This window comes from Amblyomma americanum, chromosome 8 (assembly GCF_052857255.1).
Source record: "Amblyomma americanum isolate KBUSLIRL-KWMA chromosome 8, ASM5285725v1, whole genome shotgun sequence".
Classification (NCBI taxonomy): Eukaryota; Metazoa; Arthropoda; class Arachnida; order Ixodida; family Ixodidae; genus Amblyomma; species Amblyomma americanum.
The window spans coordinates 24,924,368-24,943,165 of NC_135504.1; the positions used below are offsets into that span (position 1 = coordinate 24,924,368).

General features: G+C 46.9%; 1 protein-coding gene across 3 annotated transcripts; it reads left to right on the forward strand.

The window, feature by feature from the left end:
* The first annotated feature begins 560 nt into the window (after positions 1-560).
* LOC144101150 (luc7-like protein 3) lies at positions 561-17,467 on the forward strand. 3 transcript variants are annotated; one of them, XR_013307944.1, is made up of 9 exons: positions 561-712; positions 1,307-1,413; positions 2,853-2,985; positions 3,974-4,189; positions 5,343-5,507; positions 8,059-8,683; positions 11,140-13,884; positions 13,956-14,495; positions 17,025-17,467. XR_013307944.1 is itself a non-coding variant. In XM_077634189.1 (8 exons), exons 1-7 carry the CDS (start codon positions 608-610, stop codon positions 11,169-11,171), a joined length of 1,383 nt encoding a protein of 460 aa, XP_077490315.1. In that variant the 5' UTR covers positions 561-607; the 3' UTR covers positions 11,172-11,200; positions 17,025-17,467. The 3 variants fall into 3 exon arrangements, 1 of the variants encoding a protein (XP_077490315.1); XR_013307943.1 differs by having other exon boundaries at positions 11,140-14,495; XM_077634189.1 differs by lacking the exon at positions 13,956-14,495 and having other exon boundaries at positions 11,140-11,200.
* The last annotated feature ends 1,331 nt before the right edge of the window (positions 17,468-18,798 follow it).

An 18,798-nucleotide genomic window follows, 5' to 3' on the forward strand; every position in this document is an offset into this window, starting at 1 on the left:
CTGTACCCTTGTGCTCTCCAAGCAGCATAGTATTTTCACTGTGTTTAAACACCAGCAGGACCATATTCTTGTTTGTTCAAGCCGAAAAAAAATGAATTTATTTGCAGCTATGGGCACGGCGCCGCTTGTCTTTACAGAGGCGTTGCAGACGACGCGCAAAACGTATAAAACGCGACAACAGCGCTGTTAGTTCCAGCGATGTCCACGGTAGGTACACCAGGGAAGCTGCGAAACCGAAAGTGGTCTTCGCCGTTTCTATTTGGTGCATATTCATATTCAGTAATTATAATCAACTCCAAGATGCGGAAAGTTGTGCAGGTAGATATTAGCCAGACGTCGCAAAAATGCCAGTTTTTTTAGCGACTCTAGCAACAGATTTTGACTAGCGCCAAGCCACTCCTAACGTTTCGTTCCTAGCGGCGAAAGTAATGAACTAGAATAGGCGCGCCAGCATTCTTGTTCTGACTACAAAAATCTGTGACGTCATAGTTGTCGTAGCGCACTACACTGGTGGCGACCATCGCGAACGCGTTCGCGCGTTGATTGCTGACAAATTGCAGGCCCGCAGCGACGGTTTTTGCCCCAGCTCCGTCTTTTGTGGTTGAAAATGGCGCTCGCCTCTGCGAAACAGCTCCTCGACGAATTAATGGGCCGGGATCGCAATCTCGCGCCCGCTGAGAAGAAAAACACTTGCAATTGGGAAGATCCCGACGTAAGCCACGATGCTGCTTCCTTCGTTTATCGTTCGCATGTACGGAGAATGAGATAGCATTGCTGAGAACGTGTGGTGCCCTTCGGGACTTTTTCTTTCTGCTTTTTCTTGCCGGTTTGGAGGTGCGCGAAGTGCGCCGTATCTTCTTACAGTGATATAACCGGTCCTCGGCCGTGCTTCAATGCGATGCCGCGACCAGAGGCAAAGTTTCGACGCATCTCGCAGTGCGCGCTCGGCTTGGAGACGGCGTGAATGTGATAGCACGACGCCATCATCACTCGGATATCAAACATGTTAGGCGCGCACCCACTGCCACTGCTCCGGTTCCGGTGTTCCGACGCACCGCAGCCTCTTTTGCTAGGGCGGTGCTACTATCCGCGCATAAGGAGTCAAGCTTGTGATCTTTGAAAGTAATAAGGCTAACGAAAGTAAACCGAACTAGCTCATTCTCTTGTGTGCCTCGCAGTCAGAGGAAGCGCTCATTTGACGGCATCGCGTCAACGTACCAAAATACGCCTCTCGAGTGTCGGGTGGTCGCGAACATCCGTTCGGAACGGTGCGTGCTCTTTAACGCTGCGTTTGCATCTACCGCAGGTCTGCAAGCACTTTCTGGCAAAGTTTTGTCCGAATGACCTGTTTGTGAACACCAAGGCAGATCTGGGCCCGTGCAACAAAGTTCACGATGACAGACTGAAGAGAGAGTACGTTTTCTATTTAACCTTGCTCCATTTGTAGACTCCTTTTTTTTGTCTCCATCAGATAGTCTCTCGTGTTATCACTTGCATGCATGCGTAGTAACAGTAGAGTGATTAGAACATGGCGACATGCTTGGATGCTGTGTGATGTGTTCGATGTTTCAGCGATCCTCTAATTGAAGGTTCATGTTACGCGTGTGCCGATTCTGAGACACTTGTTTCGGTATTGTAATGTCATAGGATTAGGTTCCTGGGTGTAACGTTTTGCAAGCAGCAAGTTTTTGTTTTGTGTACCACCAACTTTGAAACTTTGCCATGCAAATGTGGCTTCCCTTTTGTCTAGTTTGGATTAAGAAAGCACTGGAAGCCACACACACATGTTCTGTTGCTGCCATGACATGTAAATGGGTTGGATGAAGATCTTGTTCTGATTTTCTTTTAATAGCTAGTTGTCGCTTAAACTCATCACTAAATCTGTTTGCTTTCATGTGGACACGTTAAATAGCAGTGAACTTATCTTATTAGGTAATGTTAGTCGAAGTGCATCCACTGCAAAACGGATGTCAATCACCAGCACTATAATTGGCCAGCATGTTCACACCATGTTTTTCTTTGTCTTTAATTAAAATGGCTGCACGCATAGAAGATAAAAATAAAAGGCTCTTTCTTTAATCTGTCTTTCTTGATTATGACAGGACAGTGTCAGAGTAGGTGATGGATGATGTCCTTTTAATCTAGCCATGACAGTTCAAATTTGGTTGGAAAAAGAAAAGGCATGTGCTGTCTTATGCAAAATTTTACATATGTCCAACTAGAGCGTGGTAAATGGCTGGCTACTTGGAATAAGAAAGTAGGCAACATGAAGACGAGATGAAATATCCACTTTGTGAAACTGCTGTCATGAGAATGGGAGTTGCGCCAACACTGAGAACGTTTTATCCAAGTGATTTTATGTACTCTTCAAATTAAACACACACAGTTTCATACTCGCGAAACAACAAAACGACAAAAGCATGCATGGGCAGCATTGCTTTAAACTGCCTTTTTTTTTTTTGCTCAGTCCTTGAAAAACTGGTAAAAAAGGATTTCATGCTATTTTATGTCTTTCCCTTTCACCCTAGCTTATGTTTGGGAGAAGAAACAATCTTGAATTGGACGAATTCTGTGACTGCATTTCTAGATCTTGTGTGTTTAGGCTCCTGGAAGAAAGAAACGTGTTAAATAAATTACAACTTTTATGCAAACTTTCAGTCCTTGAGCGCAACTAACAGACATTTCGAACTCTGTGTTTGGTGCACGGTTGTTCCATAAAACCCAATGCAAACATGCAGACTTTGTACTGGCATTGTACTCTCCCAGCCAATCAGGTGGGGGGGAAGAGTGGTCCGGGTAGGAACAGAATGTGGCTTTATATTTGCTCTGCCCTTTTCTGCTGCGTTGTCTAGGTACGAGGAGAGTCCTCGGTACCGACAAGAAGGCTACGAGGAAGCCTTTCTTCAGTTCTGCCAGTCGATGCTCTCGGATGTCGAAAAGCGTATCCGCAGGGCACGGCAACGGTTGTCGCTCAGCAACCAGGAGGTATGTGATGTGCCATACCCATTTGCTTGCACGTGAACTAGAGTCTGTCTCGTATTATATACTACTTGAACGGATACAGGTGCCAAATTTCGGTTTTGTGTTCGTTCTTTATAGGGATGCTCAAGACTCTAGTTAAGGTAAATTCACCTCGTGCACTTTCTTTCCAAAATTAATTTATAATTGAATTTTTTTCTTTCGTGTTATTTTAGTTTCAGCAGCCAAACGGTGGCTGCGGCATCTCAGTTGGCTTGAGATCACGCGAGGCCTAAAAAAAGTTCCGATATTATAGCTCCTTGTTTATATGTTCTCATGTCGGCTTTTGGGACTCTCTGGCTTAGGAGGTGGAACGAATGAAAATGGCAAAGCAGCGATTGAGTGGAATTTTTATATCTCATACCACCTAAGTTTTTACCCATTTGGTTGTTGAAACCAAAACAACGTGAGAGAAAAAATTCAATAAAATTACGTAGCGGGCATAGGCATTATGGGGTGATTCATCTCTACTACAGTACCTCTCATACCTCATTTTTTTAGGCTCAGGACATTAAACTCTGCATACCTCCAAGTCAGAAATGATTTGTTGTGTTATTCCACGGTTTTATGTTGCAGTTTTTATTAAGGAGGCACCCCAGAACTTGGCACGGGAGTTGTGTGAGGGGCCATTAAATTAAAGTGAATACGTCAGAGGTGATCCTCAAATGTACAGATTGAGTATCAAAAAAAGAGTAAACATGAACACCAGACTAAAGAATTAAAACATACAACCAAAAATTAGACATGTGTACCCTTTTAAGATAGTCATATTAGCTTAATTTTAAAGGAATAATGTCCTATATACGGAGTTCACTGAAATTTAATTGAGTTGCCATCCGGCATGCGAGGAAAGAGACGCAAATAGTTGTAGCCAAAGGGCCTGCTAACTACAACAACCAGGGTGTGTGGCTTTTGTGTGTGCTGTGCTTGGCGTGACCCTGAAACGGTGGTGCAGGGTGGCCTGGTGATCAAAACGAAGGAGCCTGCGGCGCCCACAGACGAGCGGGTGATCGTTTTGAACGAGCGCATCCAGGGCCTCCTCCAGCAGGTGGAGCAGCTGGGCTGTGAGGGAAAAGTGGAGGAGGCACAGGCCATCATGAAGCTGTGCGACCAGCTCAAAGATGAGCGCAAGTCGATGGACAAGGACTCGGACAAGGCACACTGGCTACGGGTGAGAATGGTGTTTGGTACCACTGTGGTTGCCACGCTGTGTTAGTGGAGCTGTTGTGAGGCGGCACTGGGAGTGTTACGCAGTTGTAGTGGCTCATTCTGGGGCAGTTGCAGTGCAGCACCCCTGTCATTGTGGTGCAGGCTGGGACACTTTTTTCTTAAATTTTGTTCTTAGTCCTAAAATATATATATTTTTTTATTGTAGTGCCACACTGGCAGTGTAGTGCGGCACTGTCTGTTGCACAGTTGCTCTGGGGTCATTGTGGTGCTCTGGGAGTATTGTCGGCACTGGGGCTCCTTCGCACTTGTACTAGGGTTTGTTTGGCACATCCGTGCACAACAATTCTGCACAAAAGCATTTTTCTAACGGGAATTGAGTTTATGAACACCTCATCTATTTTCATCTATTGTAAGATTTCACCATAACAATCAATATATCCGCAGATCTCCCGTCGACAGGCTTGCATTTATTGACGTTTTTGTTATTGTCAAAAGCGTTCCCCTTTGGTTTTCTATGGTAGTCTTAACTGCTCGATGCAAGTGACGAAAAAACTTCAAAAGAGATTTTGCTACACATCGGAAGAATGGATCGTTGCATTCAATATTTCCATTACAGTACTTTACAGTTAACCAGTACTCAAAATTTTTGCCCAAGAATATTGTACATGTGTGGGATTGTTGTGTGGCACTGTAGTTGTGGCACTGTGCTTCTGGGACGTCATTGCTGGAGTGGCGACTGGCAGACAAAAATTCGGTACTTTGGTCTCAACCTGCCCTCTCTTTATTTCGGTCACCCACTCAGCACCTCTTTTAAAATTCAGTGGGTTTCCCTGGGGCTCAAAAAGATGAGAACCCCTGGCGTAGTTACTGATAGCCAAATTCCTTTTGTTTCATCAGATGTGTCAGCTGCTCTTGCCATTGTGCCAATAATTGGGGTCAGCATTCTTAATCTCTGAAATCAAGAAGAGTTACGGACTGATGGAAGTTGGTCTTGTAAACCACGTTTATATGTTGTGCCTCAAGGAAATATCTTTATGATGACATCTTCGTTAGCACTGTTGCCAGGAGCATCTGATTCATGAGTAAGGAGCTTTGCAGTTTGTGGCGGAGTTTGTGAATTGCGTGCCCGTGCGCTGCTTTTGTGTGCCATGCAGCAAACGGCAGAGCTGGCGGCCGCCCAGGAGAAGCAGATGGAGGTGTGTGACATTTGTGGGGCCTTCCTCATTGTCGGCGATGCGCAACAGCGTGTGGACGACCACCTGATGGGCAAGCAGCACATGGGCTACGCCAAGCTCAAGGAGGCTGTTGAGGAGATTCTGGTGAGTGGCCTGCAGACATTGTACCCACCGGCATTGTGCATCCAAGAGGTATTGTCATAAAGCGGGCTGTTGAGAAGTTTGAAGCCTGGCTGCACTATGCGGTATGTAATGGGATGGCGCAGGAAGCATTTTTGTCTTGTCAGGTGAGCACTCTTGGCGCACAACTCTTCTGTGGTGCAGCTTCTCCAAATCAAAAATCTAAATTTCAGTTTGGGCTACTTGGGTCATCGCAAGGCTTCGGATGAAACCAGTGCAACTGAACAAACACATGGACACATGAGATGGGACGGCAGCCCATCCTGTTTTGTGTGACCTTCGGGTCCTCGTTCATCTTTACTGGCTTCATCTTTTATGTTTCTTCAGTTCGTTCTGACCTGCAGGCAAGGGTTGCAACGTGTATATTTTTTCAGTTGCTGATCACAAGACAGGAAGAAAACAGCACTTCATTTTGTTAATGGTGGGAAGAGCAGCTCTGGCAGCTGGGTAGTACCAGATGTGGTGTTGATTATTGATTGATTTATTTGAAACAGTTGCTGCTGTGCTGCGCTGTGCTGCTATGCTGTGCAACGCTGTGAAAGGTACAAAAGTAGTCCACATGAAAAAATTTAGGGAGGCGCCTAACTCCGCTCTTGTTTTGTGGTCTAACGTACGAGAAAGTGACAGCTTGTCATCAGCAGTGAGAGCACGTATAATCAAGCCAAATGTTTCATGTAATAAGCTTGCAGGCGAAGCTTTTACTATTTCTCGCTCACCACAAGGAGCGCACTACTTTTTCATCGTGGATGTCAGCGGAAACAAGAGCGCTCGATTAGCACACAACTTAAAACAACAGCAGTTGTTTACAGTGGGCCATAGCTTGCTGGGTCTTGTATTACTGCTTACCAATCACGACAGCAAATGAAATCAGCTTTGTAATGCTTGTCTATATCAAACAAGCCAGAGAAATAAATTTTTTGAGGTGATAATTTCATCTTGTGATATGATTCGTGTTCAGGTCACAAAAAAAACTTTAACAACGGGCATGCCATGGAGGAATTCTGTGCAGCGTGCAGCGGTCACGAATGTGGACATAGCTCTACTGCAGACTAAGTTCTGTCCGACTATAGCTTTGACAGCATTGCACCTGATGTATGAAACTGGGTATAGGTGTACCAGTGCAGTGTGGAGTATAATCCAGTTTGCTACATGAAAGCAATGTGTGCAAGAGCAGAGGAGCATGCGGTTGCTGCTAAAGCTTGCATTGCTAACTAGCCAGAGTGAAATGTGCAGCTTGTGTTTGGCCATGGTAACAAGTCTTCGGAAATTTATCCTGTGCTTATTCACTGTGTAGGCCTTCCAGAAAATATGTCCACTAGCAGTAACACATTGAAAGGAAAATTTTCTGCATCTTCGGAAAAGCACAGGAGTTTGAGCTGCGATTAAAGGGACTGACAATAGACCAAAATGCGTTACGAGATTATGGTGGAAGTGAAAAGACCTTGCCTCATATAGAATTGGGCACTGCAGTATCAAAGAATGAGGTTTTATAATCTTAATTGTACGTTGAAAACCGTATAAAACAAACTGAAATGCCATCTTGCGCACCTTCCACAGAAACTTCGTAGGTAAAGAAAAATTTGTCCTGGCCCTGGGTCTGGGTTTCAAGGAGACCCCAGACCAGTACAAATTTTTTTTTTATTTAACTACGAAGTTTCTGTGGAAGCTGTGTAGCTTTCCTTTGTAGTCGTATGACTGTGCTTGGGCGGATGCCAATGAGTAATTACTCGCATATTGTACATCTACTAAACCTCCACCTTGGAGATTACCCTACACATTTGGCCAACACTTGACCACTTCTTAGTACTTGTTGTTACGTGCACAGTGCTTTATCTTTCATGTGTGTTTGTCATGTTTTATTCTAATTTACGCTCTTCCCAGTACGCCTTTTGATGAAGAGCAATGCTCCCTTCACATTGTTCATGTGCTTTAAGCTTTTCTCACTAGATGGCTCCACAATGATTCACATTTCTTGGGTGAAGCAATACTGCTGTGTACGAAAGCTTTCATCAGCGAGGCGTACATCAGTGTGTGCCATAATAGCTTTGGGTGTGCGAAATTAAATGGACATTACTGTATACAAAAAGCTTATCTAATTACTGTCTGGCAGGTGAAGTTTGTATTAGATTTTTGTGCATCACTTTTGGCATGCAATTGCCATTGTGCTCACTGATAATGGTTTCTAGCATTGGGGTGCATAAAACGGCGCATACACTGATCGCAAAATCCTCAGTAAAAATGTTCTACTGCATTCCTAAACAAAACCGTCGTGGAATTGAGCACCTTAGGCAGCAAGTGCTTCACTGCGCTGAAAAAAATTTGGTGCTTAAATTTCAATTGCCGATTGCTTTAACCTTAATGGAACTCTAATTAAAATCCTGAGTGGACATGCTTTAAGCACATTGCGGCCTTGTGTTACGACCAGTGAGGAGTACCACTACTCGTATGTGGCTTCTTCTGTAGCACATTGATGTTTTGGCAGAAGACTAAGCAGAATTCTTGTTTTCGCTCGCAGAATCGGCGAGAGAAGGAACGTGAGGAAAAGGAGAAGCAGCGGGAACGCGAAAGGGAGCGCCGACGGAGGCGCGAGGAAGAAGAAACTCGCGGTCGGCGAGGCGTCGATCCGCTGCGGGACGACCGACGAGAGCGTGACGAAAAGAGGCACAGAAGCCGATCGCCTCGCGAAGACCGCAGGCGCGATGAAGACCGCCGGCGGGATGATGACCGGAGGCGGAACGACGACCGAAGACGGGATGAAGACCGCCGGCAGGACGAAGATCGCCGGCGGGACGACGATCGCAAGCGCGAGGAAGACCGCAAGCGCGAGGAAGACCGCAAACGGGAGGAAGACCGCAAACGGGACGACGATCGCAAGCGTGATGAGGACCGCAAACGGGAGGAGGAGCGGCGAAAGGATCGCCGCCGGGACGAAGAACGGAGCAGCAGTCGGCGAGACGATGAACGGAGCAGTAGTAGTCGGCGAGACGATGAACGGAGCAGTAGCAGTCGACGCGATGATGACCGGGGCAGCAGCAGGAGCGAGCGGAGTTCGCACAGAGACTCGCGGGAGTCGCGGTCATCAGGCCACGATCGGGACAAGCATCGCGATCGTGACTCTCACCGTAGCTCATCCTATAGGGGTGAGCACCCTTGTTTATCTCTTTCAGGTACTATTTAGTGTATGTTTGCCGCTTAGAAGTCAACCTCTGTTTACAAAAATGGCCATCCGGAATGGCCGGCTCAGCCGCAGTTAGTAAGCGCCGTGCTGGTGTCCGTTCTCAACAAGGTGCATGGAGTTCCATGTGTTAGAAAAAAAAAATGTTTATTGGCACTGATATCGGTTCTGCTAAGGATGATTTGAACTGCGTGCCATTTACCGGCTCGCTCGTGCTGACTGTCGCCTTCCTGGTTAGCGGTGGACATCACGAGAGGAAACTCGATAACCTTCAAAGTGTGTGTCGCGCCAAAATCCGACACTATAGGGTCGTCGGTAGTTTGCTTTCTCACTTATTAGGCTGGTCAGCCTGGCTGCCACGCGGCAAAGGCACGTTTGTATTACCGTATTTACTTGCGTAATCCTCGCACTTTTTTTCCCTGAAAATCAACGCGAAGCTTGGGGGTGCGATAATTATGCGGGGAAAATTTTCAAGCAAATGTTTCGGAGTGTTAAATGCAAAGTTGAATGGGTGCAAGATCAGGATTGTCAGGTCCGCAATTGTAAATATAACGAAAACATTACTTTCAAGCGTAACTTACCTTCGTTATGAAAGTACATGGTGAACGTAAGCTCAAGCTGCTAAAGCACTTTATTTGCCGCGCGCAACCTCCCCGTCACTACTCGCGTTGCGTACGTCCTGCAGGCAATTCTACTCTTCATCAAAGTCCGTGTCGACACTGGAATCGATGGTTTCTTCATCTTCCGATGCTTCTTCGTCGTCCCACACCAGGTGGTCCTCAGTCGCATCCAGGGCGTTTGAAATTCCTGTTTTCTTGAAGCTTCTGGCCACCATGTTTACATCAATCATCCCCCATGCCTCTGATACCCAGCTGCACAGCAGCTCCACGGACGGTCTTTTGATCTTGCCGCCCGGCGTCAGAGCATGTTCACCTTCGGCCATCCATTCTGCTTACAGCCTCCGGACGTTATCTTTAAATGGCTTGTTCAAAGATACGTCAAGAGGCTGTAGCATTGATGTGAGGCCGCTGGGTATAACAGCCAGGTCCGTGCGCAGTTCCTTGAACTTCGCCCGAACCGACTCTTGAAGATGGCCCCGAAAGCTATCGACGGAAAAAGAAGCGCTTCCAGTCGCCGCCCCCACACAGTCTTCACCCAGTCCACCATAAGGGCCGCAGTCATCCACCCCTTTTCTTGGACGCGCACGTGTATGCCAGGGGGGAGCTTTCCTTTCGGGAGGGTCTTCCGCTTGAAAATGACGTACGGCGAGAGCTTCCGCCCGTCCGCCGTCACGCCTAGCATGACCGTGCACCTCTTTTTCGGCACCTGTAGTCCTGACGTGCACAGTCCGAGCTCCTGTCTGTTCGACTGTCCTGCTGCTGGGAATATCGAAATTCAGCGGAGTTTGGTCCGCATTCCCTATCTGGGAGAGCAAGAAGTTTTTCTCCTGCCGGATCCTGATAACGAATCGATGGAAGTCCACTATTTTCTCTTCATAGGCTGCGGGCAGGCGCTGGCAAAGCGTCGTTCGCCTCCTGAGCGAGATCCATTGCGCCGCATAAATCGGGTGGCCCACCCGTTACTAGCGCGGAAGTCTTGCACCGGGATGCCCTCCTTTCTTGCGATTACGAGCGCCTGGTTCCGTATCAAATCAATCGACACAGCACACCCATCCGCTCGTCGAGCCTTGATATATTCCAGTAAAGAGGATTCGACGGCAGGAAATTTCCCAGTCTTCGGTCCACGGAAGGCCCGGCGCTTCTTACCAGTCAGTCGTCTTGAGTTCGTCGGGCTGCCGTCTCCAATACCGGACGCAAAACTCGACGCCGAAGTGTCTGCTGGCGGCGCGGTTGCCATGTTCTAATGCATGCTCAATAGTTTTTAGCTTAAAAGCAGCTGTGTAGCTTGCGTAGCGTCCCATGGCGAAGCGGCACAAAGAGTACGGTGCAACACGCAAACAAGGCAAACGAGGCCTATGAGACACCGGAGAGCTGGAGACACCTTCGCAAAATGGCGTAGCGGTGGTGAGTGGATGAGCGGTAGCGGCGGTGGTAGCGGATGATAGCACAGTACCACCGCCTAGTAGCACGCGCGCCCAACCATGGCAGTTAGTTGTGGCCGCAGTCAATAGATGGCGATCGCTACGACAAGCAGACGGCTCGCGGCAGTAATTTTGGGGGTGCGATGAATACGCGGGGAAAAAAAATTTTTCCAATTTTTGATAGCCAATGTGGGGGGTGCGAGCATTATGCGAGTAAATACGGTAGTTTCATGTTTGTGCATAAGAGTGGTGGGGACCCCACAGGTACATCTCGCATGGACTGCATATTTCTGTGCAGTCAGCATTGCATGCCAAAGCTCTGTTTTTCCTCATTACTAGTTATGTAATTGCCATCCTATTTTTTATTTTGTCTGTTTCAGTGAGCAATGGTGACTCGAGCCCCCGTCACTGAGATGACAAGTGAGTTTCTCGGGATAACAGGTAGGTGTCACCGCGGCAGGAAACTGCCCGTCCCTATGTGTCTCTCCTCTCTACTTTCGTTTTTTTTTTTCTCCTTCCTTTCTTTGTCCCTGTTCATTATCATCATCTCCATTTTTCATTTTCTCCCGATTCCCCTTTCTTCCTTGCGTGTGGGGGATTGCTCTCTACCCGTGGGTTGTACAGTCTCTCTTTTTTTCGTTTTGTGTGTGCTGCAACGAGGGTCGGGTGGGGTTGTTTGTCGGGTGGGGTCGGCAGTTTGGCTGTTGACTGAACAGGCCGGTGAGAGAGAGGCTGAAGACACAGAGACCTGCCCGTGCCTCCTTCCGCCGTGTTCTTCTTGCGACTTTACCCCTCTCCCTTCGGCGGAGGAGCCCATCTCGAGCGAGCGTTTCGGAGCGAGGGTTCTTGAGTAACAGGCGAGTAATTCACCAGGTATGGCCTATACCACACAACAACATTACGCCTAGGGTGGCGCGCCATTGTCTCGGGCTCTGTTGCCACAGTGCCGTTATTGCTTGCGCTCGGAACACTTCCGCGCCATCGTGGTGGCATTCCTCTCTTAACTTTTTTTTTTTCTTTACTGGTCTTTTCTAATTTTGAAGCGGTTGTGGGAACAGCTGCAAAACGAATTGTGGATCCAGATGTCTTCCTTATCCTAGTGTTTGCATAACCACTTAATGCATGAAACGTGGCGCGGATTAGCGGCAGGTGCACAACGCTGGTTGTGAACTTTGTGTCAAGTTTCTGATAGCAGCTGATAATCCTGATAGCCACATAATTGGGGAAGTATTCTTTTTTTTAATGCATTTTTATTACAAGGCACAGTGGTGCTCATTGGTAACACGTCTGTTCAGGACATTGCAGTGGAATGAATTCGAATGTGTGTTGTTCTAAGAAAATTGCTAGCTTTAATGCCAGTTATTTCAGCCATAATTTTTGTTATTAAAGTATTAGATATAAAGTTATTTCAGCCATCATTTTTTTATCTAAGTATTAGATGGAAAGGTCTACTACGACTTATTGGTTGCAGGAATGGTGGGCCAGAATTAACTACGAAGAAAGAAGAGGGCTTCGATAAGCCTAACGGGGAGCAGGCATGCAGCTGGGTTATAGGGTGTATCAAACATGGGGCTTAGTATGCGTTCAAACTAATGTGCTGGGGTCGGGGGTTGTATCACTGCATGACTCAAATGCATGTTGCAAGGGTAGCGGAACTGGGTTCATTCGAGAAATGGTAACTTTTCTGCGCAAACGTCTGAAGCAGTGGGCTCTTACTTTCAGAGGTGGCAGGTTTTGGTGCTTCCCTGGGCACCAAACGTTTGACTCTGCCCCAAACATTTTGCGTGACCATGTACAATCCGTGCTCAAGTGTGCCTTGATCGCTGTTTCACAAGTAAGTTCTGTTGTCTCGGGCAAGATGCTGCGCAGGATCACAGGTGAAGCGATCTGTTATCTTTCGGGCGGGCAGAATGACGTCTCCCGCGGGGGTCACTTTGTCTGCATGTTCTTGTTGTTGGTAGCGTACGTGGGCGCTCTGGGATGGCGCCTGCTGTTTTCAGCGTGCAAGCTCAGGCATTGGCATTCTTCATCTCAGCATCCGTGAATAGCGTGGTTCTGTATTGAAGGTAGCTAGCTTTATTGCCTTAGCTTGTAATAACTTGTGATAACCGCGGAATACGAGCTAAACTGTTACTACAGTGGAATCCCGCTGTTATGTTTTTATGGGATTGCCAATTAAAGGCTGGGATACGAAGTAGCCGAACGCAGCGCGAGAAAAAAATGGCACATTGTTGTCTGTCGCTCTTGTTATATTTCATGCCTGTGCAGTAACGCTTCTTTGAAATTGGTGAGGCATTGTGGCTCTCACAATCATTCTGCGTGTGCAAAACTTGCCCCATGATATCTCTGTCTGCCTGAGCAGCTCTTGGTGAAAGTAAGGGGGCACAGGCAAAGTGGGCAAAGTTGCGGAGTACAGGTGCTTCCGCGCTGTTGACAGCAACATTAATCCTATTCAATCCTCATTGGTTAGAATGTAGAAATTTGCTTCTTTTGAGCAGCAGGCGACGAGAAAAAAAGCAGATGGCAGAAGCAAAAGCCTTGGAGCCGACCCATGCAATGGCATCGTATACAGTGCTGCCCGCATGCTGTCTGCCAATCGTAGTGTCGTTTTTGCACCTTTGATTGGTCACACTCCTGTCACGGCGACAATGCAGCTTTGCCAACAGGTGAAAAAAAATTTCCACGTCCCGTAAGCGTGCATGGTGTCTGCATGGCGCCGGAAGCCACCGAGCATCATGGCAGTGGTTAGGCGCCGATGGAGTGTAGAATCTAGTCTTGGCAAGCACGTCGTCGCCGTTAAGCGCAGTCTTGTCATAATGCTAGCACTGGGTAAAGCACTGCCGCGACGAGGTATCCGCAACATACCATGTGGGAATGCTGCCACAAGTGTGCCACAATTGTGGCTTAACAGCTGAGCTTGCGTTGCATGGGTATGGGAACCAGAACGGGACTGGCTCAGGAAAATGTAGCAGGCAAGAAAATGCAGCACACAGGAACGTAACAGCGGGATTCTGCTGTGTTAGCTGAGGGAATATGTAGAATAATGCGCTACCAGATGTGAGTGTCACAGTAAGAACTGTTCACAAGTACTAGATATCAGTGTACATCTTTCTTCTTATGTTTGGGCAATTTCTTTTCATGTTATCGCTGCTGTACGAGCTGGACTTTAAGCACTGTCGCTCACTGATATTTGGAGGCAGCAGCACATGACGTGTAAACGCTCTAGAAGATTTAAAGCTTGTGCTATTTGTGTAGGTGCTGCACAACGTATTGAGTCTGACTCAACACCGTAGCATGAACGGCTTGCATCACATTCACAGCACTGCCTCTACCCAAACTATTTCTTGAATTCCCATTAACGCCACAATGACGTTTGACACACTAGCGTAACTATATTTCGTTGTAAGCGCTCAAAACTCGGGCTACAGCCTTATCAGCGCCTCTGCTAAGTGATCGCACCTTCAGAATCTTATTGTAGCGCTCTCACAAACTTCCTCGTTGAACTCTTTCTGTGCCTTTTCTTTTTTTTTTCAATCGTCGTGCTAGAGTTTGCAAGTGGTGCTGCTTTGTTTTTCTTTGCTTTCTAGCTCTTGTTGAAAGGAAAATGTTGTGCCTTTTTTGCCAAGTGTTGTGTGTAAAGTGTGATGTAATTGAATGGGCCGCGCGAAGAATGCAGCGGCTTCGCTCGGGGAAAAAGGCAGCGGCACCCCCCAGAGTCTCACGTCTTGACGCACAGGTGGGCTGATGCCACTCTTGTTGTTGTTGGACGCTCTTCTGCAGTCACCTTGGATCTCTGTGTTGTTGTTGTTGTTACTGCTGTTGTTCACCCTCGCGTCCGCGTCTTTGTTTAAATTTTTTTCACGAATTCGTGCTACCCGCATACTTTAGCGACTCCAGTTTGTAACGAGGCGGGCATGGTGTGCAGCTTTGCACAAAGAGGTATGGCATCTCTTTTATGGGTGGCTCTGTACATGTTGACAGATCTTCTAATAACAGCCAGCATCACGGCGGCCTATTTGAACGCGTTCGTTGAGATGCCAAACCTTGATTGCTCAGTGCCTGCAGCATCACACTGTGGTGCTCTTTTTTGTGAACAGAGTCAATCTCCCCAGGGCATCTGCTTTTCCTGGCCTATTTATTTCGGCAACTTTAGTTAGAAGTCTGCCGTTACAGACTGCTTTAGAATAGGTGATACCCACGTTCTGTGGTTTCTTGTGGTAGATTAGGTTAGTATAGTACTAATGGCCTTGGTAACTGCGTGGCGAATATTTTCCTATGTGACTCTGCAAACATTGCAACCACTGAAAGCAGGCTTGTGAGGCCTGTATTTGTTGCAAAAAAGAATGGGGTGAACAGCTGGCTCTAGATGGCAGGATAGCCATTTCTGCACAATACGTGCTGGCAACTTATGAAGGCTGAGAGGCAGTTTTACTCATGTCGTGCTGTACTGTATCAGCTGAATTTGAAGTTTGCAAGAAAGTTGTAGCATGGGTTGCTTTGAAATACGTTTCATGCTGCTGGTTTGTCTGAAGAGTTGTTTACACACACGCACACAAATGAACAAACAATCAGCTGACCGAATTTTCAGACTTGCTGGGACATAAACAATGGCTCGAATAATCGAACAGCTTTCTTGCCGGTGCGGAAAAGGCAGGGCACCATCGCGCCTGCATTATCAGGTCTTGGCATTGCGTGCTGCGTTATTGCATACTCCAACAGACTAAAAGGTGCATGTGCACAGATCGCACCCACTCGTTGACTTCCAGCTGGAAAACTCCACGAGGCCACATTTTCAGCTGACACGGCATCGTCGCCTCGCGCATTACCTGTGGCGGATGAAAAAGCTCATGGTATGCCTGCTTGTAGAGTTGGTAACAGCTTTACGGCTGAGGGAGCAAGATGAGAGGGACGCCCAGCTCACCTGCTGGGGAGCTTCACAGTGCTCGGAACAGGATGGAGATCAAAAATCTGAAAAAAAAAAGTGTAGCAGCTGCTGTGGGCTAGTGAGGGAAAAAAAAAGAACGCTAAACCTATGCAGTTTCAAAGTCGAATAACGCAAGCTTGTTTCATGCTCTCAAGTCTTTAGCTTACTTCATATATGATGCATTAATTTTTTTTTATTTTAATTTCCTCTCTCTGAAAGGCGTTTATATATACATATTTCCATACAGCTTATATATGGACGTACCTAGCATGCTCACCATCTCTATTTTAGGGGTACTTCTGTTTAGCCAAACTTCTGATGAGATGAGCAAATTTTCTAGTCCTTTCAAGTTCATCTTGAAGAGAGAGTGCTGTACATGTTCCTATGCGCAAGAACATTTGGCTACCACATTGCATCACACAGTCTCTTGAAATTGGCTATCGGCCCAGAATTTCAGGCGTTGGGATGCTGTGATGATCATGCATCAGGTTGTACAAAAGCATTTTATTAGATGTAGGCTGGTAATCAATTGCATGGTAATCACCAGAGCTGCGGGCATACAGGTGAAGAACCTGGCGATAAGCTATTTATTAGGGCAAACTTGTGGCTCCACAGTGAAAGAAACAACTGGCGATGCTCGTACCCAGTGCATTTGGCCGTCATTGAGCTGGGCATGCCCATTGCTCTCGGCCATACTCTATTTAACGACAGCTAGAGACCTTCAACCTAGCACTTCTGAAATACAGACTGCCACAAACATCAAAGGCAGTGCCATGCGTGGCCACGGTCATTCCAGAGTGCTCTGGTCTGATCCAAGAAAAAGATCATTTCACATTAGGCGTTCACAGCAAACACATTGCTTTCCACCCCAACTCGCTCTTCAGAGAAAATGCAGTAGTTGACGTGTTATGAGTTGTTGGGTTCCTAAAAGAAGGAAATGCCAGAAACAGGCTAACGTTTAAAAAACTACGAGTCCATTAACGCAACAGTCGGGAGTTCTTTAACCCTTTGTTTGGTGCACAAGAGCCTTAACGCTTATGCGCGATAAAGCCAGACACCAGTCGCAGAAGGTGAAAAGGCTGCGTGCCGGAAGCTATTAACGGGGGACACGGGAAAATCAATAACGGCAAGGCATTGCGGTATCAAGATAGGAATTGCTGCAAGAGCAGCTGATTAGGGATAACATTAAAAAAAGGCCAGAGTACGCGGTGCAGAGCCATGGGGAGAAAACAGAAAAAAATTTTACGTTTGCGACAGAGCGGTTGCAGAGCGGTGGACGAAGTATCGCACTGACTAGACCTCTCATGCTTCGAAACATCTCTTCCGTGTTCCTGCCCACAGATGAGAGCTGGCAGCAACCAGGCAAGCATTGGCGGAAGCGCATCGCGTGGATGAAGGCCAGAGAAGCACCTTCACTCGCCCCGTTCCGGCACGGAGTCGCAGAACGAGGCGAGATAAGAGAAACAAAGACAAGTCAAGCCTGCGTCCCACCAAAAGAAGGTGCTCTTTGCTTTCTGTTTGCCTTACACACTTAAAAAAAGGGGGAGGGAGAGAGAGCGGGGGAAATCATGTTCACATACCCGATCTCTTTTTTTTTTTTTGACCAATTTCTGTGCCCCCTTGCCTATTACCATCGCAGAAACTGCACTCATACCTCGTTCCCTGCCCCTGTCTTCTTGTGCTAGCCGTATACACGAACACAGCATTGCTAATTGTAAATGACATGTTTTACATTGCTATTTGTGCAGCGCACGCAACTGAAAATAAAAGAGAGTGGAATTGTAGCGATGCTACTGCTGTTGTGTGTTTTGCTTTGGGTTTTATGCATGTGGGCGGCGGGAGAATTTGAAAACGGGCCCAGTGGTTGGGACGCTCAGCTACTGAGCTGGAGTTCCCGGAGTTCGAACCCTGCCGCCACGGCCGCCTTTCAGTGGAGGGGAAACACAGATGCCTGTGTGCTATGCAATGTCAGTGCATGCTAAAGATCCTTGGATGGTTGAAATTACTGCGGAGCCCTCCACTACCATTTCTCTCTTTCTTCTTGGTCTTCCTTCCCTTGCAGCGAGGGTTCGGGTGTCCATGGAGATGCAAGACAATTACTGCGTCATTCCTTTCCTCAAAAAACAATTTTAAATTGTTCTCTTCCTTTCCTCAAACAATTTTCACCTCTAACTACTGAAAGACGGGCGAGAAACCTGGCTCTGTGGTTTTGCATACCAGCGGCCTCTCATGGTGCTAATTTACACTACACATCCTAGTTAATGTCATTGAGCAGGACTAGCCATTTTGTAATGAGCTGTAGATGGTCATGGTATCATTCATTCCTATAGGAAACTGCTGCAGCATTGGAAGCTTGTATTTTACAGTTCCTGGTATCAGCACTGAATGCATCATCCCAAGGGCATCCTTTCTAAGCGACATTACTGGGTCATTCTCACACTTGCACCAATGGGGAGGCTCCTTTCTTAATGCCTCAAGCTGTCTGTGTTTGGGAAACTGGGGTTACCAAGTGCTCTAGAACCAGAACCATTCAAGCAAAGCTGGAAACAAGAGAGCAAGGTGTTCTCCGTTGTTGCTACACTGCACTTCAGCTGAAACTTCAGCTTTGATTAGCATTGTCACAAGATAGTCTGAACGAATATTTCATCTGTCTTGTACTTGAACGGAGTAATTTTCCCTTCTCTTTTGACATCCAAATGGCTGTGCTTGCTGCCACGAGTAGCATAAGAGGATTGGATGAAAATTCTAGCACATGTAGCTCCCAAAGGTTGACAAAACTATTTGTGTTGCAGGTGGCGCTTGTGGTTCAAAAGAAGAAAAAAGATGTGCGTGCCATAGTTGAGAGTGAACGCCTGCAATGTTAGGCTATGCTTAAGGGGGGAAGAGGTTCTTAGAAAAAAATTTTTGTTAATGAAGTCACAATTATGAAATCTTCAGGGAACATGTATTTTTTCATGCTGATTCCAAATATGTCAGTTAATTTCATGTGCAACAATTCCTTAAGCACTTATGCAATATGTTGTGTAACTTTTTGTGGAGAGCTTTCAAGAAATTCTGCTGCAGGGAACTTGCTAGAATGCATGCCATTGGTTTCTCTTGACATTAAGCTATGCAA

Bases quoted from the DNA above. Each gene is read 5' to 3' on its own strand.
- LOC144101150 (XM_077634189.1), top strand. From the start codon at position 608: ATGGCGCTCGCCTCTGCGAAACAGCTCCTCGACGAATTAATGGGCCGG. The intron at 2,986-3,973 runs GTATGTGATGTG...ACGGTGGTGCAG, and splicing joins TGTCGCTCAGCAACCAGGAG to GGTGGCCTGGTGATCAAAAC. The intron at 4,190-5,342 runs GTGAGAATGGTG...TGTGCCATGCAG, and splicing joins ACAAGGCACACTGGCTACGG to CAAACGGCAGAGCTGGCGGC.